Below are 22,057 nucleotides of genomic sequence, written 5' to 3'. Positions count from 1 at the left end.
TATTGTGGTGTTAAAATATGTTATAACATTAGCTAAAAACTAGTATTGTTGTGTTTTATGTTCTGTACGGTGAAGTTAGCTTAAGCCTTTAGTATTGACGTATCATTATTATAATGCATGCTCTACAGGACGCCATAAACCCCGTTTTCCAGACCCATGCTTCCAGAACGTTTTCAGCCATTACGCCATGTGTGAAGCTTGGTGGTACCCTCATGACTAGGATAGGCACACATTACTGTTATGCTGTGTGTATCGAAGAAACAAAATTTAAAAATTTGAAACATAATAAATTTACATTATTAAATATAAATTACTTGGTGATTGCAAACATGCTACGACAGAGTTTGGGTTTGGCCCGGCATGGTCAAACGTGTTAAGGCGTGCGACTCAGTAGTCTGAGGGTCGCGGGTTCGCATCCCCGTCGCACCAAACCGTGGGGGCATTATAATGTGACGGTCAATCCCACTATTCGTTTGTAAAAGAGTAGCCCAACAGTTGGCGGTGGGTGGTGATGACTAGCTGCCTCTCTCTCTAGTCTTACACTGCTAAATTAGGGATGGCTAGCACAGATAGCCCTCGAGTAGCTTTGTGGGAAATTCACAACAAACAGTTTGGGGAGACACTGTGTCTAGCAAAATGACCATTATTTTTTCTACATTGTTGGAAGTAACCGTACATGTTGCAGGTGATGCTATATCTGTTTATGTGGTATACGTGACGTCAATATAAATATTTTGTACTCTTCACGGCAGTGTATGATTTTGTATTTCATAAAAATTATATATAACGTTATTGTGCAGTTTACGATCGCAGACTACTATACAGTTAGTGTTGATTTTTAGCCAATCATCTTCTTATTCGTGATGTTGGACTTTTTTAGGAAGTTCGTGTACGAGTTCGAATCACCAGGACACTTAAGAACTAAGAAAATGACGTGCATCGTCGTGCCATTTATGACAGTGACGGCCATGAGGTGTGAAGGTGATGTAGTTAAGCTCTTGGTCGATCGAGAGCCGGCCATGTTTCTTGGAGTTCGCCACCAGAGGGTCGGAATTATTGCGTCGGCTAACCTATACGATACCTCAAACTGGTAGACGTTACAGATGGAGAAATTAAATCGTGTCCACTGCATAAGGTTGGTGAAGTTATTCTACTTATATTATTCTCTAGTTTCTACATTTTTCTAAGTTTTCACAATTTTCAACTTTGTGGTTTAAGAAAAACGAGATTTTTTAGGTGATGTATCAGTTATATGGTTAGTAATAATAACCTTTTGAGTGATGTGCATTTAAAAATAACTAACATTAGGATTTGATTGTCGTCAACTTGAACGAGTTATATACGTACTGAGAACGGTACAGTAACAAGCATACGATGGATTTAGAGAAAATATGCCATATAAACAGTGTGCGTCGTAGAGTTAAGCAGGTTATAAAGTTGGTTGATGTTCATTTGTATGAAGTTTAACTGTATTCCAGATGACACTACGTCATTACCAAGCTGCAAAATGAAGATGTATCTGTGGCACTTCGACACTCGATTCAAATATCTTACAGAACTGCCGCTAGAGGGACGTTCCTTCTTGGGAGAGCTCCCTCTGCCTGAACCAGATACAGAACCCATAGCAAAACGACGGTGTGCTAAAAGTGAGTGTTTTCATCTGTCTAATCGGACAGGGAAAGAATGAAAAACTAAGTTATAAAAAAAAAAAGCAAGAAAGATAAAATTATTTGGACATTTTATAGATCCTTCTTTTACCAAGGTACTCGGTATCAGTTTTACTTTGTAGCTTGTTTCTTTGTTGTTCCTTTTATCCTCGTAGATGGCTCTGAGTTTCTCAAACTTATTAACTTTTAGCCCATAGCTCTGTCATCTCTTGACCAGTTTGAGTTTTAATTACAGTTTGGACTTGGGAGGTCAAACCCTTTTGATGTATTTGACCACATATTGTTGCTGCAATATTTCATCAGAATGTTAAAGATTCAGTGTTGGATGCAACTACATGATATTGCTGTTTCAGGCTGTGGTTTTGAATGTCAGTTTTATATTTTTCAAAAATGCAGGCAATGCGCAGTTGAAGAATCTAAGTTATAAAAGTCTGTTACTGAAGTGCATTGGTGTTTGCAACAGTTGATGGTCACACCAAGCAGTGGCAACTACTGTAAATGTTCCTCAGTGACATACAGATTTCTTTCTTTGGTTATTACATTAAAATCTTTGATCTAATCTCGTGCAGAACTCTGATATCGAACTGTCAAAACTTCAACAGACTGCTTCACAGAGTCCCAAAGACTAAGTCTCAAGGCATTGTGGGGAGAGAGACAGACTGAAGTTCATGACGTCGTTTTAGACTTTCCAAAACTGCCTGAAGATGACCTTTGTTTCTTTACTTTGAACATTTACCCATTTAGAGATGCTGATTCTTATACTTCTGGCAATGTTTCCCGAGATGATTTTTATGGTATGTGGATTAGAAAAGTTAATGGTACTCTGACACTGGAACATGTAGTCAAGATATGGACCCAGCGAAGACTATTTCATATGGATAAGAATTATGCAAATTATAATCGATCCACTTCAGTATGGTACTGTTAATGCATGGTTGATGCACTCGTGGCATCTGTTGTGTTTTTCTAGATTCGCATTCATGCACTTCTACACAAGATAGACATTACAGATAATGCTTCACATGACGTGGACTGAGTAAATTTACTGACATGAATAACCTTGTGAAATTTGATAATTTTTGTTTTATTTCTTCCAACCAGTATTATGGCAGTGCTTATTGATTTAATGTTGCACTTGATGCATTGAACAAAATACATTAATCCAGTTGTAGGTATGTTATACCATCTTATACTAGTTTTATCCCTTATTACAAACTGTTTTGAAAAATTAATGTTTTAGTGCTGTCTTTATGTTGCAGGGATTGAATCGAGTTGTAACAATTCCTCATGGTTACTTCTTGAGCTACTTAGGGACACATTCAGCACTGGAATTTAGATAACAGTCATGTAGCAATATTTGCTGTTTTAGAGTAAATGTTACAGGAACATAGATCAGAAACGTTATTTTCTGAAGAAATTCTTGTTTTGAATATTTTTCATCGAATAGATTGTTGACTTTTTTAATAAATTTATTTAAGCAGTAACTTAATGTTTTGTTTACTGTTATACTTCAAATATTTATGTAGTATTATTTATTTAGAACTTCTGGAAGACAGTAGGAACAAAACTCTATTGGAAATGCTCCAAGCTCCTCCAGATGTCAAGTCATTGTATTCTCCAACCACGTGTTCCTGCCGTATAAGTTGTCGAACGGGTCGTTGTTCCTGTGCCAAAATGATCAGAAAGTGTTCGATGCTTTCTTGCATGTGTGGAGATTGTGATAATCCACTCAATGTCCTGGAATCTATGGAGATTGATCTGGAAAAGGTCATTAGTGACCCTTGTCTTCTTTACAACGTCTACAACGCAATTATTCAAACTGCCCCCTTGTTGCATACTTTCATTTTTTATATGTTTTTTGAAAGAATATGTAGAAACCAGTAAGTAGTTCTGAAAATGTGGAAATTTTATGGTATTTGGTTAATAAAAGTTTTAAATGACCAAAAGAAATGGACTACTCACGATTTACAAGTGATAAATGTTTTTAGCGACTAGAAGTTTATGTAGTGCACCCTAATATGGCACTATCATTTGATAATGCACTTTTTATTTATTGATTAAACATCAAGCCTTCTCATGGTTGGGTGTTATGTCAACTGATTGAAATGCTAATATGATGGTAACCAACATTTAACATAACTATACATGTGTGTAATATGATCATAATTAGATAAAGTAACATTCATATCCTTCTAACCACTGGTCGACCAACAGGCGGCTATCGAGAAGACAGACTGACCAGAAATTAAATAAAGTTTGTAATATCCATATCATTCCAACTGCTGGTCAAGACCAACAGGTGGCTATGAAGAAGACAGACTGACTAGAAATTAAATAAAGTTTGTATCATCCATATCATTCTAACTGCTGGTCAAGACCAACATGGGGGGGCTATTGAGAAAACAAACTGACCAAACTATCATCCACCACAGAGAGGACAAACCCTAGATTCGTGGGTTTTTAAATAACTATAAAGTCATGAATATTAAGACAACTCTTGGTAAACACTGGATATTTAAAAAGTCAAGATTAAATTTGAATTTTCTTGTAAGACTGCATAGTTTGTATGATGATAGCATCGATTTAGAGGAATGGGGTGTGTGTGTGTAGAAGTTAAGAGTCAATCATTGCAATGAACCTAATGTGGTATCAACAGTTTTGTTTTTTTTTATTGAGTGTAGAAATTGTTATATTCAAGATTTTTTTACGAGTCCTATTTATTTTGGTTTGTGACGTGAGATTTGTGTTCGCTGTTTTGTTAATTTGTTTTTTGTTTCTTTTTTCCTCAGGTCACAAATTTGAGGCGTTACCTGCTAGGAACGGTTGTCCTGCCTTGCTGTGGATACATAGCCACCTTATTGGACGTTGTCCCTGGGTTAAGGGACTGCCCAAATGGGAACTGTCGGAAGAAGTTACAGTTCTCTTGGTGTCGAGGCTACGTGTGTGAAGAGTCTGTAAACCCACGTAACCACTGCAACACGTGCATGAAATGTTGTGTAATGGACGAGAAACATTGTATGGTATGTCATAATTTTGTTGTCTTTACTATCGTACAGTATGTTGGTTTCTTAAAGAAGAGAGTTTTGTGCTTGTGGATGAGACACGAAAGCTTACCTAACACCTTAGATCAACATACTTTAGGTTATCAGTTTTTCTTTATAACTTCATATATAGTTTTGTTTGAGCACAAAGCTGCAAACATGAGTGACATTCTGTGTTGTTCCCATCTGCAAGAATTGAACCCCCAAATTATAACATTGTAAGTTTTAAGTTCTGAACCACTGAGAGACAGACTTGTTACACACTCAAAACTACGAATGCTAGCATCATAAGCATATCCGTGTGTGTGCCAAGGGAAAGAGCCTTCCACTAATACTGCGGTAAGTCTACAACCCTAAAATCAGGGTTCGATTCCCCTTGGTGGGCTCAGAAGAATAGCCCGATGTGGCTTTGTTATAAGAGAAACACGCCAAGGGAGAAATTTGATTATAAAGTATGTTATTCTAAGTTTTATTTTTTTTACAAGGCTATTAAAGAAACAGTCGTATCAATAAATATTGAAACTAAAATTCATCGTAAACCTAGAATAATCTATCGGTCTTAATTGTACTATATCGAATAATCTAGCTGTGAAATCTAAATCGAATTGTACCTTTAAATTTATTTTACGTGAATATTAATAATTGATTATAAGTCACATCAGTAAGAGAGAGAAAGAACTAGTGACAACTGTAATAAATGAAAAAAATCAGGTGTGAAAACAGATTTTATACTGAGATGGCATTTCGCTGTTATTTTCTAAGTGACTGGTGGTAGTTTAACAAAACTAATTGATCCAAAAATAACCATCTGGAAATATAGTAAATTAATAGAGGTGAATGAAGAGATGTCTTTTAACACATCTAAACCAACGTACGTTATGTTTAAGCATGTTGGAGCCGTGGATGCGTTATAAGAGTGATGGTTGAATACCATTGTTTGGTTAAATAGGAGTAGCCTAAGAGTTTACGGCGGGTGTTGTTGACTAGCTGCCTTCCTCCTACTCTATCAGCTTGAAACTTTGGGAAAGTTGTGTGTAGCTAGTGTGAAAATTCTAAAAGATGCTTTGGTAAATCATAAATAATATTGTTGTTTGTTGTTATGATCGCAAAACTACACAGTAGGCTATGTGCGCTCTGTCCACTGCAGGGAATCGAATCCGGTATTTTTAGTGTTTTACGTCCGTAAACGTGCCAGGAGCTTTGTTATATTTAATGTTTGTAAACATTACAGAAAATTCATATGTAAGGCGTTGAGTTGCACAGACTAGTTCTAAATACATTTTAAAAAAATACATAAATTACATATATATCTGAATTGCACCAAACATGCTCGCTCCTTCAGCCGTGGGGGCGTTATAAGGTGAGGGTCAATCACACTATTCGTTGGTAAGAGCAGCCCAATAGTTGGCTGTAGTTGATGATGACTCGCTGCCTTCCCTCTAGTCTTACACTACTAAAATAGGAACGGCGAGCGCAGATAGACCTCGAGTAGCTTTGTGCTATATTCAAAACAAAGTTATAAACGTCTTGTAGTAGTAATGTAGTTCTGTTAATAGTTTCGATGGTAGCACATTCTGTGATGTAAATTAGTTATTCTGTGGTGCGTCGAATGACGTAAGTTAACCACTTTCTTTCTCTTACTGTTTATATATCCTGAAGGTGGTTGCAGTTACGAGCTTGACGTTTATTGTATCAAACCGTTGCTTTATTATGCGATCGAATTACATCATACGTGTTACCTTTTAAAGCTGTTTTTCTCTCTTAGCATTGCAACAAGTGCTACATAAAAGGTATGGACAGTGACCAGTGCCCCAATTGCGATGTCTCGAGTAGTACTGATTTTGATTTATCTTCTTCGTCTGACGTGCTACAAACGCCTGAAGACGAAAACAGGACGGAAGTGTCACGACGAGACACAGCAGTGTCTGATCAGCTCTCAACTAGTATCAGTTATTCTGCCTCGGAAGTATCTGTCAAGGTACCTTTGACATCCTCAAATTCGAGGTCTTTGTTTGCTCTTCCATCTTCTACGTCAAAATACCATCATCTGTTTCGTCGTCATCACAAAGACCCCAGGTCATCACTTTGTCAGCTTCCTCTAGACCAACTTCATCGTTGGCTTACTCGGGACCAGTATTGGTTACTTTGTCATCAAATTCTAAAATACCCTCGTCTCTTTCGTCAGCGTCTTCCCAAAAAATCACAGTTAACCCTTTCTTCGTCTACTAAAACACCACTGTTGGCTTCAGTTTTGACAGCAAAATCACCTTCAGTTAACTTATCACCCCTAAAATCATCGGTGGGTCATCCACCATTGTCCTCGGACCAGACTTTGCCTCCTGCAAGATCATCCGCGGTCAGTTAATTATTTTCATTTCTTACACATTCATTGTTTCCTCGAGATTTTGACTGGTCTCTTCGTCAATGCCATCTCTTACGCCATTGTTTCTCTTGTTGGTCCACTTGTGATGTCGACATCACAGATGTTTATCAATCTCTGAGTAACGGAAGTGACGTCGTGCATTCAACGACAGTTCCGGAATGCTAGGATGATAGTAATATAACTTTCTTACAAGACAGAAGAAAGAAGTATTAATAGTTCAGTTTTCTGTTTTTACAACACAGAACTACTATCGTTAATGACTTAAGTTTTCTAGTTTTGATTTAGTGTTTCGTCGCATTTCTCCAGAAAGTAAAACAAAACTTTATTATAAGTGTTTGTGTCGTAAGTTTGTTTTAAACTTGTTGGAAGACGCAAGTAATGTTAAACCTGATATTATAATCTGGAGTTTAAGTGCAAACGTATTTTTTTTTATACACGTTATCCAATCCATATATATATATATATTTTGTTTGTACGTGATTTCTGTTAACTCATTAAAGTATTTTTTTTCAGCAGAGGGCGCGACCAGCAAGAATAAAAAAACCTGTTGGTCGAGTTATCTTTAACTTATAGATGAAAAGGCGAGCCATTGTTTATGGTATCTATTTTAAACTTTTGAAATTTCAGGACAAATTAATACGAGCCAATCTCAAACGTTTGTTACTGCTTGGAGAACAATACGTTTGTTATCATTGTGGAAAACAAAATATGTAATTGTTGTTATATAGTATACTACACCTTTCACACATAAAAGAGAAAAAAAAACATTTGATGTCGATTTCGTTTTACAGACGATAAAAGTGTACGGTGTTAAAATGTTTTGACATGTTCTGTTTATTAGGTAATTTGGAACAGGCTAATTGAGTTTCTGATTCCTTTATAAAGGTTTATTCTAGATGTATAGCATAAACTATACAGTTGAGTGTTTTTCTTAGTATTACTTGAAATTTATATTTTAAATGTTACGTCATTGATAAAGCCTATGAGAGCTCCTTGGCAAGAGAGGCGAGTTGTTGTATAATTAATTTTACGTTACGTTTCAGCGTATTGTGTTGTAAAAAAACGTTGACATTGTACGAAGATATCAAATCGTATCTATTCTACTATGTCATAAGAAGTTAAGCACACGATTAAAAAAAACGCACACAAAAAAAACGAAAATCCAGATCGTGGTATAAGTTGTGAAATGCTAACGACACTTTGTTTTTCTTTTCCGACTTTGGTTTAACTGTAAACTTCAGGAGCAAAAGTGCAGTATTTATATAAATAAGTTTATTGTTAGTAATGTGTAACAGTAGATTTTTAGTTAAGTTTGTTTATTTAGTTTCATTGTGCCACGTATTGTTTTATAATTTAAGTGTGTTTTGTTTGATAATTTAAAAACTGTTAATTTCTTCTAACAACACAGATGGAGCCACAACAGATGTTTGTCCATACTGTCAATAAAATGTTTTGTTGTTGTAACAAAAAAGAATACAATAAACAAACAACACCAGCAGAATATGTGGTAAAACTTTTCGTAAGCTGAATATAGAAGGATAAGCTACTACGAATGATAACGCTTTTTAATTTTTGTTTTGTCGGTTTTGTTTATCTTTCGTATGATTTTGGTCAATTTTTGGTGAATAATTTTACTGAAATCACTTACAAAGAATGAAATTTAATAACTCAAGGTGAATCGGCCATTATCGTCTTTTAAACTAACCCTAAACCAGTGTTCTACAATACTTTTATCCATCGTTTTCGTAATTCGAGAAACTAAAAGCGTGTTGTTTTTTACCGACATATTGCTCTCACAGATCTGATTTGGATTAGGAATATAATTGACTATGATGTGCTATTGGATACTTTATTCAGATGCTAGATATTCAACAATTTGATTGGTTATATTACATCAGTTTTGTAACCTCCCTTTTAATAGTGTAAATACATAAGCCTATGGTGATTTCTTATACACTTTAAAGATAAATTCAAGTTAAGTTTAATTTACCTCTAATTACTAAGCGTCGTTCTGATGTATTCTACCCTTCATCAGCAACCCTGGACATATTGCGGACTTGTGATGTTAAAAATTCCGTTTCGATACCCTTGGTGGGCAGAGCACAAACATTCCTTTGTGTTTAACTACAAACAACATTTAAGTTATGATTGTGTTAAACGGCAATAGAAGTTTTACAGTCAATTCGTAAACTGGATGAAACATTAATACAAACTATTGAAGTTGCAAACGAATCTCTTTCCAGAAGTCCTGGCATCACTAGGTGGTTTAAAACATTCGACTCGTAGTCTGAGGGATGCGAGTTCTAATCCCGGTCGCACCAAACATGCTCGCCCCTTTCAGTGGGGGCGTTCTAATGTTACGGTTAATCCCACTATTGGTTGGTAAAAAAGTAGGCCAAGAGCTGGGGATTGGAGGTGATAACTAGCTGACTGCTCTCTAGTCTCACACTGCTAAATTAGGGACGGTTAGCATAGATAGCCTTCGAGAAGCTTTTCGCGAAGCATGAAGAAATGCTGGATGTTTGAAGATAACATGAACTGTATTTTGCTGATTTGACAATATTAAAGGTAAATTTTCGATAAATCCGAAAGGTGTTAATTATTGCAGTGATCTCACCAATACGTATATAATTAATAAAAATATATTGTTCACAATTATTGAATAACAATAGATAGACTGTTTCTTAATCCACAAGATGCAAGATTAATTTTCGACTCGTAGTCTGACGGTCGCGGATTCGCATCCTCGTCGCGCCAAATATGCTCCACCCTCCTAGCCTTGGGGGCGTAATAGTGAATTCCACTATTCGTTCGTAAAAGAGTAGCCCAAGAGTTGGCGGTGGGTGGTGATGACTAGCTGCCTTCTTTCTAGTCTTACTGCAAAATTAGGGACGGCTAGCACAGATAGCCCTCGAGTAGCTTTGTGCGAAATTCCAAAAGAAACAATATATTGCTCATAATTATTGAATAACAATAGATTGACTGTTTCGAAATCCACAAGATACAAGATTAATTTTCTCTGCGTTATATAGTACAATTGTTTTGTATTAGAACAGACAATTAATGGGTTCCATGGTGTAATGGTTAGCACTCTGGACTTTGAATCCAGCGATCAGAGTTCAAATCTCGGTGGAACCTACAGTGATTTTACGTATGTCTTCATTATCCGAATTTTGGTGTGTTTTTTTTTTTCTTCTCCAAGCAATAATACATTAGGAAGAGATTTAGGAGAATAAACTCAAATTCGGTATTTAAAATTACAACTGGTGAAAATCCATTATAGAAAAGCATGAAAGATATCTACCAGTCTTAATTTGGATAGTAATTGTTTTCGCTTTGTATGTTTCTCGTGTTTCCTACAAGCATTTTAAGTTGGGGTTTTCAAACGTTTTCCAGTATATGTTACGAAGAATCACGTGAACACGATATTTATACAGTTCGTAAGTACGAAAAGATATTTTTCATTTTATTTTGGTGTGTCTTTCATTTCTGTAAACGCCATTAAATTGAATAGAGCCAAATTTGAGAGGAGAAATATGTTAAGCAGCAAAAGGTTTTTAACACTTAACGTAATTTTCAAGACACGTTTACACAACACAATCATTCAATTTTACTAAACTCATCTTTACCGCCAGCTGGTAATAGATCCGAAGAGGTAAATACAAATACATCAGTGAAAATATACGCATATATATTTAGAACGTTCGTGAAGAAGTCCATTTTAAATTCGTATATGAACTAACAATACAATAGCAAGACCAGTGCTATAATGAACTATTCTTCTTGCCAGTAATGTAATGGAAGATTATAGATTAAAAAAGATTACTTACGTGGGTGTCTACTGTTACTGTGGAACTGACACAGAGAAATAAATCATCGTCCATTTAATGCCGATATCATTAATAAAAGTGTCGTTTAATGGTTTTTACACATTTACTTCTCTTTAAGTTTATAGATGGCTAATCCGGAACGTGTTAAATGACGTAAAAATTACGTGGATTGTCGTGAATGCAGGACATTTGATCTTTGTGTGTGTGTATTTTTTCATTAAATTCAAGTTACATTTAGAGAAACGTATTTTATTATTGGTTTCATTTCGCTAATAACAGATCAATATCCTCGTTTGTTTACGAAACACAAATGATTGAATCTAAATGTATTGAGAAAATCACGTAAACGCTGAAGAGTTATTCTGTGATACCGAAAAACAAAGTATTCGTAAATGCTAAACTGGACATAAAATAATCTGCTTTAGTCGGCTGACCGTTCTTCTGATGAGATAAACGGGAATAAAAAGGAAGTGTGAAATGTGAGACTTGGGTTTTGTTAACTCGTCAAATACGAGAGGAAAATGTTTAACAAAGGATATCATATACTCTTTAGAATACGTAAAATATAATGTTATCTGCAATGTAGAATCTGGGAAACCCTTTGAAAAACTTATAATTGAATATTTGCAGTATATAGATAAAGCAGACGTGCAATAAATGACAACGAGAATTGTGATATACGAAAGACGGATTGCCCAGTTACGTGTAAAGTACTCAGTAGAGGCATCAGTTTCTTAGATTGTAAAATGAAAGAATCACTTGTATATAGAAATATAAACCAATAAAAACTGATATAATGGACGTTATCTCTTTTGTCTTGATATAATTTATGTTAGATAATAACATAAGTGGTATTTACTCTTGTTTCTCTAATTGTATTGAACCTTCCAGCAGTGGCGTAGGCTTAAGGAATAATTGCAAATTATGACAGTGAAGTCAGAAAACAACCTATGTGTTTCGAGATGGAATGTTGCACGTATGCAGATGTTGTTCATTTGATTGTTTGCTATGAAGCACAAAGCAACAAAATTGCCCATGACGGGTATGTAAAACGGGATCTCGAGTTTTAAGATTTCGGAGATTTGCAATCAGGAGGCAGATGTGGTAAATGAGAAAAAAATATTCGTTTTTCATATGTTTCATTTTATATTGTTAAAGAAAATCAGCTTTAACGTTCTGTAGAGCATGACATGGCGAGGTGGGTTAAAACATTCGACTCGTAGTCTGAGGGCCGCTGGTTCGCATCTGCGTTGCGCCAAATATGCTCCACCCTCCTAGCCTTGGGGGCGTAATAGTGAATTCCACTATTCGTTCGTAAAAGAGTAGCTCAAGAGTTGGCGGTGGGTGGTGATAACTAGCTGCCTTTTTTCTAGTCTTTTACTGCAAAATTAGGGACGGCTAGCACATATAGCCCTCGAATAGCTTTGTGCTAAATTCCAAAAGAAAAAGTATATTGTTCATAATTATTAAATAACAATAGATTGACTGTATCGTAATCCACAAGATGCAAGATTAATTTTCTCTGCGTACAATTGTTTTGTATTAGAATAAACAATTAATAGGTTCCATGGTGTAATGGTTAGCACTCTGGACTTTGAATCCAGCGATTCGAGTTCAAATCTCGGTGGAACCTACAGTTATTTAACGTATGTCTTCAATATCCAAATTTTGGTGTTTTTTTTTTTTTCTTCTCCAAGCAATAATACATTAGGAAGAGATTTAGGAGAATAAACTCAAATCCGGTATTTAAAATTACAACTGGTGAAAACCCATTATAGAAAAGCATGAAAGATACCTACCAGTCTTACATAGGAGTGTAATTGCTTTCGCTTTGTATGTTTCTTGTGTTTCCTACAAGCATTTTAAGTAGGGTTTTTCAAGCGTTTTACAGTATATGTTACGAAGAATCTCTTCAACACGATATTGATACAGTTCATAAGTACGAAAAGATATTTTTCATTTTATTTTGGTGTGTTTTTCATTTCTGTAAACGCCATTAAATTGAATAGAGCCAACTTTGAGAAGAGAAATTTGTTAAGCAGCAAAAGGTTTTTAACACTTAACGTAATTTTCGAGACACGTTTACACAACACAATCATTTAATTCTACTAAACTCATCTTTACCGCCAGCTTCTAAAAGATCCGAAGTGGTAAAAAGAAATACACAAGTGAAAATATACGAATATACTTAGACAGCTCGTGAAGAAGTCCATTTTAAATTCGTATATCAACTGATAATACATTTTCTCCATCTAGTGAACCGAGTAGCGAATCTGCTCGTTTGTACGTTACTGAAAACCAACGATCGTCTTCCCAGAGTTGGACCAATTCCGTGAGCTGTTCATCTCCACCTGAATTTACTGAACCGATGCTTGAAGTGCATATCGAAGAACCAGAAAATGAAGGTTTTATTTTGTCCATGTTTGGAGATAGAAGTACAACAACAAATGGAATTGATAGTTTGCAAAGTTTAGATGGAAACAGTTCTGGACAGACTCATTATGTAAATTACCATCCAGATTTTTCAGATATTTTGAGAGAAAGTTGTAATTTTTGGCAGCCCTTTGGCTATAGTTATATATCGATGTCACCTGGGACTCAACACAATCAATCAGCAGCTACAAATTCATTTAGGTATTCTTCTTTTTGTACATGCGATCTTTGTATGGCCTTTCAACTTAATCCAAATGCCTTGTTTTTGTCCAATGGTATGCCTGAAATGACCAACCCTAGGAGGATATACTCAATCCCTGATCCTCAATTAACACCGCCATCATTTTATAAGCGAGCGGAAGGGGACAATTACCAGTGGAATACCTCCTTGCGAACTCCTGATAACTGGAAATATTATACAACTTGTACAGTATAATAACGTATATAATTGGAAGATTACAAACTCCAGTTACAGATATACATTAAGAACTTGTGGCACTTCATTACCTAACGATTTACCTACGCCCGGCATGACCAGGTGGTTAAGGCGTTCGACCCGTATTGCAAGGGTCGCTGGTTCGGAACCCCGTCACACCAAACATGCTCGCCCTTTCAGCCTTGGGAGCGTTATGTGACGGTCAATCCCACTATTCGTTGGTAAAAAGAGTAGTCCAAGAGTTGGCGGTGTGTGGTGATGACCAGTTGCCTTCCCTCTAGTCTTACATTGCTAAATTAGGGACGGCTAGCGCAGATAGCCCTTGTGTAGTTTTGCGCGAAATTCAAAAACAGACAGACAAACAACTTACCATTTGTGATCCTGTATTTGGAATAGTTACTAACTCTAATTACAAATATTAAGATTACACACCTAGTAGGGCATTATGTGGTGTTCCTTTTCTGCTAACAGTATTTGAATATAACTATTCATACGTAATAAATATTACTATATTTAGTCGTACACTACAAAATAACCAGTTTTAGTGAGAAACAATAATTATCTATGGCAAAGCTACACGAGGGCTATCTCCGCTAGCCGTCCCTAATTTAGGAGTGATAGGATAGAGGGAAAAGTGGTTAGGCAACACTGCCTGTAATCAACCTTTGTACTTCTTTCTAAAAGTAGGATTGATCGTCACATTAATAACTTCACGGCTAAAAGGGACGATCATGTTCGGTGACAGGATTCTAACTCGGAATCCACAGTTTTCTCTGGCTACTAGTCCATGCTAGGTCTGGCAGACTCTTAGCTCATCACTATTATTTCTTGTAACTGTGCTTATCATATTTAGTTTTACGTATCGCGTAACGCGAACCCAAGACCCGTATCATTTAAATGATTTGTACAAAATCAGTTTAATTTCATCAGTGTAGCTGGGATATTTATTTACACAGTGAACACTTGACTGTTAGTGACACTTGTAACATATCACATATACAGTGATAAGTAGTGTTTACTTACACACACATTATGTGATTGATACTTTGTAAACACGAATTTGACCAACTTTATATAATACGCATGAACATGTATATCTCGTGACACAAATTTCCACATTTAGAATAACAATTATCCCCTCAATCATCCATGTCGTATGACGTTTGTCCACGTTAATTCTATGTTTGCCATATTAACTATCAGTTTTATAACTTGCAATTTGACGGTGTCTTCAGTCATACATATTTGACTGACCAAGGCGCTCTATTAAGACCTGTACACTGTTGTGTAAAACACATTATTTGTATCAGGTCATCCCTTAAGTAATGTCCAGTTGTAGGTTCAGAAAAATGTTAGTTAATTATGTATGATCCGTTATTATTAATTACTTCCTGCCAACGATCCACAAGCTTCTGAATGTCACTTCTATAAAATTCTTGGGGTTTTGAGGTAAAAAAATGTATAGAGGGTAGTTTTGACATCTTCATGTGTTCCAAGCTCTTTTCCATCAAGATAGTTCTGCAAACTTCGGAATAGATGATAATCAGATGGGGCAAGGTCTGGAGAATAAGGAGGATGTGGAAGTTTTTCCTAGTGTAGTTTTTTTTTAGTGTAACATCCAAGCGCTCTAGCTGTTCACAATAGAATCTGATGTAATCGTTACATTGAGTAGAACCAACTCAAAGTAGATTTGACTAACGGTAAGTTACCAAACGCTTAACAAGACCTTTCTAGGGTGGAGGTCCAGTTTGACCTGTGCTTTAGCCAGTTTACCTCCACTGATCTTTTGTCTACGGCGCTTAACGTTTTTCTATGATATCCACTTTTCATCTCCAATCACTACCCTGTTCAAAAAAGGTGAGTTACGTTCACGAGAGTGCAGAGAAGTGTAAATGTCCACTCGTGCTCTAAGGTTGGCTTCTGTCAAATCATGGGGGATATATTTTCCAAGTTTCGACACCTTTCCAAGGTGGTGTAGATGAATGACGGTGAACTGTTGAATGGGCTGAATTAAGTTTGTTTTAGTTCTTCAACTGTTACAGCATAATTTTCATCAACTGCAACCAACAGCAAGTCGTCATTAAACTCAACAGGATGACCAGAACGTGGCGCATTACTTAAGCTGTAGTCACCTGTTCTGAACTTCTGAAACCACGTTTGACATTTTTTTTTATTGAGAGACTCCGCACCATAAACACCTCGAATGTTTCGTGTAGTTTCTGCTGTACTATTACCTTTTTCAAACTCATAAATCATTATATGCTTAATACAGTGGAGCGCCGTTAAGCCGCGGTATTTGGGGGGTCAACCTGCTTAACCGCGGCTTAAATCTTTGTGACTGAAAAGCCGAAGTCATCAACAGCTCCGCCGAGGAGCCTCATCCGGGCCATTGCGTGATCATTATAATATTAATGTATAGACTATTCAGATACAATTGACAAGTGCCGTTTTAACACAAACGACCAATGCATTGCGATGGTTCGCTTTTCCCTGTAAAATTTCGTCTTCCCGTGTTACTTGCGGGCCGCCATTTTAAATCTCGTGGTAACGATATTGCGCAGTTGCATAAATTATTAAATTTTTAATACCGAATTTATTAACTGGCAGTTAAACAATAAGAAAAAACACATTTGTCATGTCAGTGTCAACGACAAGAAGAGTGTGAGAAACATTAAAAGCCAGGTAGTAGATTTAATACATCAAAAATTTTGGGACAAGACTTGCTCCAGCGGCTTAAGCGATTTCGCGGTTTACTGGTCTGCGGCTTAATGGCGCTCCACTGTATGCTCCTCAGACATATCCATCTTCATAAGGGTTTATTTGATTAGAGATCTGAAAAGTGGAGTTGAGTTAGTTTCTTTTATTTATCTGAACATTTTATGCACGTCCTACTACATATTTTAATCATTAAAGCTCTTTACAAAGACAAATGATGATGCACTTTCTGTATTAAATTTTCGGACATTACTTATCGGATGACCTGATATATGCAAACTAGGTATATTATTTATATACAAATTTGGAGTTGTGCTCATGATTGACTTCCGCACAAGACAATGGGTGAGAGCAACGTTCTAGAAGTTTTCTAAAAGGGTGTGATAGTAGGTACACACTTGACAGAAATGTTTATACCCAAGACTTATTTGATTAGTTGTTCAAATACGTTTTTCGTATGAGGACATTGACCCATGGCGTTCAACAGTATAGATACGTATTTGTTCCAAAGCTAAAATTCGTGCCTTGCATGCTTTTATTATCGCGGAAGAGGCGGTTTTCTGCTAACTTTAGGCACCATCTTGACTAGTATATCACATTTCAGCTAAATTTTAACCAGATGAGTTAAAGGGTTTTTATTCTGTATATCCCCGCTCCAGAGGATAACGAAAGACGAGTTGGTTGAATATATAGTTTCCATTGGTTACAAACAAACTTCTCAATAACATTCAGTTTCTGAACTTTACTCATACAGTCACGGTACTTGGTGATCATACATACGTTACCAGTATTTGATTTTGAATTACTTTATTAGATGAATCAGTTTAAATACGTTTAATTGAAAACGATAATTCTATTTTTTTTTCCCATTTGGTTTATGCCTGTGGTTTGTTACTTTGATTTGATTAGAGAAAACAAACCTGCAAGTGCGTTTAACACTTTTGGTAAACGAATTTTACTCTTTGACGTTTCGGTCTTAGGCCTACTTCAAATGTAATTTAACGGACATTTGTGGCTTTCCATTTTTAAGCAAGCACTGTCTTCGTTAAGTAAGAGTCTGATTCCGTTATTTTCAAATTTTATAACGTGAAACAGTTGTATGTAATTTTGTAATATAATTTTAAAACATGGAGCCTTCAGTAACGAATCTCTAATTTGCTTGACATATTTTCTTAGTAGTCTCATAAAACGTCTTAAAACATGTATCTGTAATACCTATTATGCAGATGGAGGTCAGATCGACAGCTCCACAGAACACGCTAAGCTACCGCCGTTTCGGAAGGGAAGAGTAGACGCACGAGAGCACAAACCTAGGCATTACGAAATAGAAAGTTTAGAAATTGGACAGTTTGTGGTAAGTGTACTATATATATCTGCTAAAGTTTCTTGTAATTAAAAACAAATACTTTGCGTAGTAGTAGTGCAAAATTATGTTTTATCTGATCCAGAGCCTTTATAAGAATTCGTGATTACTAATATTGTGAAGCCTTCCGTTATTATACCGGCTGCTCTTTGATGCAATGCTTTTGAGTGTGCGCTGTGAGAGCAAACGTATTGATTCGTAAAATGTTTCTCTCTTACTTTAATGAGCAGTTTCATTCCTAGTCTTTGTTTACACGTTTAAGTGCAGAATTTTAGCCAGGGTGTAGGTTGGGATGGTTTTCAAATTAAGTTTTGAGTGTTTCAGCTATTAGTGGCGAGGGCACGGGGGGGGGGCACACAGAGGTTCTCGAAAGCTCTAGGATGCGAGTTGGCTCATTAGGACTTTTTATCGATGCAAATTAGAATATATTTTTATATTCCATTTTTTTACAATAGTTTGGCAATGCTGGGGGCACTAAATACAGTAATTCTTTTAAATAGAAAATAATAAATACAAATAATAATAATAATAATAATAAAATTACCAAATTAAGACACAAGACTAAAATTTAAATTTTGCCACTTAACTTTTTTTACAACTGGTTCATATCTTTCATTTATAATTCTGTACAATGTCATTATTTTTTAATTGGAATATTAATTAGTTTCTAAAATAATTTTGTTTTTATTATGTTAATATAATTATACAGTGCGTTTTATTCTTTTGAACTTGCATATTTTAGATTTTAAATATTATTATGAAACATTTGTTACATGAGTAGTTAATTTTGAAGATATTTTAATATTTGTTTAACAGGTGGACCAATTTAGTGAAAGTTGGTTTGTTGGAAATTTTTAACATAATTCAGAACTTTCCACGTTGCTTAATATAATTACACCTGTTGTGAGGACATCCTGTGCTTGCACTCAGTTGACCCTGGCCCAAATGGACTAGCTGTTTGATCTTGGGAGGGCCTCCCAAGACCACCTGTCTACAGAAATTCAAGGCCACAATGGTGTGTTGGAGTTGGACCCTTCAACCATGAGAATCATATCCACAATATTCTGGGCATGTATTTTTAGCATAATATTTAAATTCCTATGGAGCTAATTTAAAGTAAAAGGAAATTATGGTTTACATTAAGATACTGAGGATTAACTTCATTTGGTTTTCACTTTTCACTAATGTTTATGAATATAAAACCATAATTTACTTGTACTTTAAATTAGCTGCAAACGAATTTAAATGTGATGCTGAAAATACATCCCCCAGAATATTGTGAATATGATTCTGCTAACAGAAAACTAAAATTATGAAATATGGCGATCAAATCCACAGAACAAAAATGTATAAATAAGCCATAAGGCTTAAGTATTGAACTAATTCTGTTTTACAAATGCTAGTCAATAAATACATGCATTAGTGTGCAGACTTGTATTACTTATTGTAATATGGAATACTTAAATATTTACACTTAACAGCATCAACAGATTTTCGTGCTTAAGTCGGAGAATGCGTTCTCTCAAAAGTCCAAAGTTGTATCTGAATCCACCTCCTTGTCATAGTGGATTTGAATGTTTGCAAGAATGGATTAAGGTTGAGTGTGTAGTCTGCTCAGAGTGTTGATGGATCCCTCACACAACGTGACAGGAACGGTGTATGCAATCTTCATTAGTGCATATATGTTGTGGAAAGTGGTCTTCTTGCAGTGTTTGATGGCCATGCTGCATCACGAGGGTCTTTGCTGTCACTGCAAGAAGGAAACACCCGCTTCCATCTTCACCTGACCAGCTCCTGCTCAGTGAACTTTGGAGGTGGTGACCACTGATGAAATGTTAGTTATTTCGTCTTCTAAAACAGAGGGGACCAGACCCAAAATACTGATACATGTGTGGGCTAATCCTTCAAAGAAATTAATAATGAAATGCATTTATGGAGTTTGTGCAACAATGATATATGAAGTTCAGTGTTATAGAATACATCATTTATTCTATCCTTACAGATCGAGAGACAACTGCAGTGAGTATTGGTGCCAAAGGATTATATTTGTATTTATAATTTATACACAAAAGTATTACAAGTTTATATAACTTAAGTCTAACAATATTACATCTTGTGATGAATAGTTAATTTAATAGGATACTACTTGTTTAAAGGTATCAATTTGTTTGATAGACCTGAGCATCTTTCCTCAAAATTGGTAGTGATGTAGTCCTCGGAAGTTAGTGCAAAATTAATGCGGTAGTGATATTTGATAGATGACAAAACAGTTCGTTTTGTGTCGTTGTCGTCCACACTAGATTCTCGGATGACTAGGCTTAACATTGACACTCCGCCATACGAATGGCAGGCTCATACACGTGGTTGAAGATCTCATCAAAGTTCTCGTGTCTTCCAGTATAAGTGGCTTTTATTTCATCAACTTGAATAGCATAGACCTTTTAGCATTGACAAGGATATGTGATCGCGTTAAGTAACAGTATAGTTTTCATTACTTTCATTCCCTCTATTCATGTCAACATTAAAAACTGTTAGCTTTATTTGTGTAAATACATTCACACACACACACACACACACACACACACACACACACACACACACACACACCCTTAGTATATCTATATCAGTGTGTACATATATATATTGATATCTGAAAAACACTACTGATTTCAAGCATCGACTTTGCAGGTCTTAGGCATACATGATGCCAGTGGAAGATTCCTGCAGTCCGACAGTGATTCCTCCAATATGAGACAGATTGTACACAGTAAGGGAGGTAGCTGCAAAGTCATAGATGCCATAGAAGCTGAAAGTCCACGTGCTTCCACTTTTGTTTTAAATACAACTTCGTTTGCGTGTAGTTAGCCGTCATTGTGTAGACTGTAAACTGTAACATTTAGGTCCTACACCAATGAACTCTACACACATCAGTAACTGGCTTCTTGGTTGGCCCTCTGCAGGTGTAATACTTTCTAATAGTTCGGCTTGCTTTGATCACTTGAAGAAATGGTAAAATTGATTTTTTTCTTTTGCATGGCAATGCATTGATAATATGGAGCTTATGGTTCGGGCAGTGAACATAAGCTACTAGTTTGTACACTGTTCTTGCCTATGTTTGAACATCGTTAATTACACTTGACGTATTCGAAGTGCTGTTATAGTTATGACCAGGGCAGTTTTTAAAATTTAATGTGTAAAATCCCATGCCTTACACACTCTTCAGTGAGTCTGAGCTGTCTCACAGAACTAACAAAATATCCTTGTCTTTCTCATTAGCAAAGTGGATGCACAGGGCTGTTAACTCTGTTTTGAATGACAAAGCTTCATCTCTGAGTATGGACCAAAAGGTGCTTCCTTTATTTCAGTTAAAACCAACTTTTATGTTAGTTGTATACTAATGATAACAATCAATTCATTTTGTATTGATGGTAATAAGAATGTTGCATTATTCCATTTTGGATTTTCCAGATGAGAGCAAAGAATTAGATCGAACGGGACAATAGTCTTCATTAGTATGAAGAATATATCAATTGCTATTTGCTGTGAGCTGCTCTTTGCAACTTAAGTCGATCACAATACAGCACTGGCAATGCAATGAACTTTAAATATGACAATTCGTATTTGTTGTCTGATTTCTTGTTTAGCATCAAAGTAATATCTTGCCTTGTCATCTAATTAGTAACGTGCGTGATTGGGTTAACGATATTCCCACTGTCCCTATCTACTATTTAGCGAAACCAATGGCATTTTGATAATGCTTGTGTATAAAGTATTTCTATCCGTTACTCATCACTTAGATCCTGATCAGAAGTAATAAAACTGAAATGCGAGTTTGTTGGTACTTTAATTTCTATGAGTCTATTGGGCCAGTCTCAACTTACATTTGTATGTAAGAGTTCATGTTTTAGGGTATTATCCATAAATTAAATTGTACTCTTGCATAACTGTGCAGTGTCACTTTGACGAAAACCTGCTGATCCATCAGTGCACTGTATTTATACAGATTTCTACTCACTGGTAATTCTATGTTTGTTTCCATCTGTAATGTTCTATCCTTTACTGTGTTTCTACTCACTGGTAATTCCATGTTTCCATCTGTAATATTCTATCCTTTACTGTGTTTCTACTCACTGGTAATTCTATGTTTCCATCTGTAATATTCTATCCTTTACTGTGTTTCTACTCACTG

The 22,057-nt window shown here is 35.9% G+C and overlaps 1 protein-coding gene and 1 non-coding gene across 2 annotated transcripts in view; both read left to right on the top strand.

Annotated features, from left to right (window-relative positions):
• Nucleotides 1-929: 929 nt before the first annotated feature.
• Nucleotides 930-22,057, top strand: part of LOC143233536 (uncharacterized) — a 32,089-nt gene continuing 10,961 nt past the window's right edge. The window contains exons 1-9 of the mRNA XM_076469864.1: nucleotides 930-1,046; nucleotides 1,463-1,646; nucleotides 2,270-2,461; nucleotides 3,208-3,434; nucleotides 4,457-4,687; nucleotides 6,474-7,064; nucleotides 10,124-10,242; nucleotides 13,178-13,779; nucleotides 17,732-17,859. Of these exons, the coding sequence (XP_076325979.1) occupies nucleotides 930-1,046; nucleotides 1,463-1,646; nucleotides 2,270-2,461; nucleotides 3,208-3,434; nucleotides 4,457-4,687; nucleotides 6,474-7,064; nucleotides 10,124-10,242; nucleotides 13,178-13,779; nucleotides 17,732-17,859 (2,391 nt within the window). The remainder of the gene's footprint in view (nucleotides 1,047-1,462; nucleotides 1,647-2,269; nucleotides 2,462-3,207; nucleotides 3,435-4,456; nucleotides 4,688-6,473; nucleotides 7,065-10,123; nucleotides 10,243-13,177; nucleotides 13,780-17,731; nucleotides 17,860-22,057) is intronic.
• TRNAQ-UUG (transfer RNA glutamine (anticodon UUG)) lies at nucleotides 12,483-12,554 on the top strand. Its single transcript has one exon. It is a non-coding gene; the product is annotated as a tRNA-Gln (tRNA).

Source organism: Tachypleus tridentatus, chromosome 1 (genome assembly GCF_004210375.1).
Source record: "Tachypleus tridentatus isolate NWPU-2018 chromosome 1, ASM421037v1, whole genome shotgun sequence".
In the NCBI taxonomy this organism is placed as follows: domain Eukaryota; kingdom Metazoa; phylum Arthropoda; class Merostomata; order Xiphosura; family Limulidae; genus Tachypleus; species Tachypleus tridentatus.
This window is presented reverse-complemented; position numbering and strand designations above follow the sequence as displayed.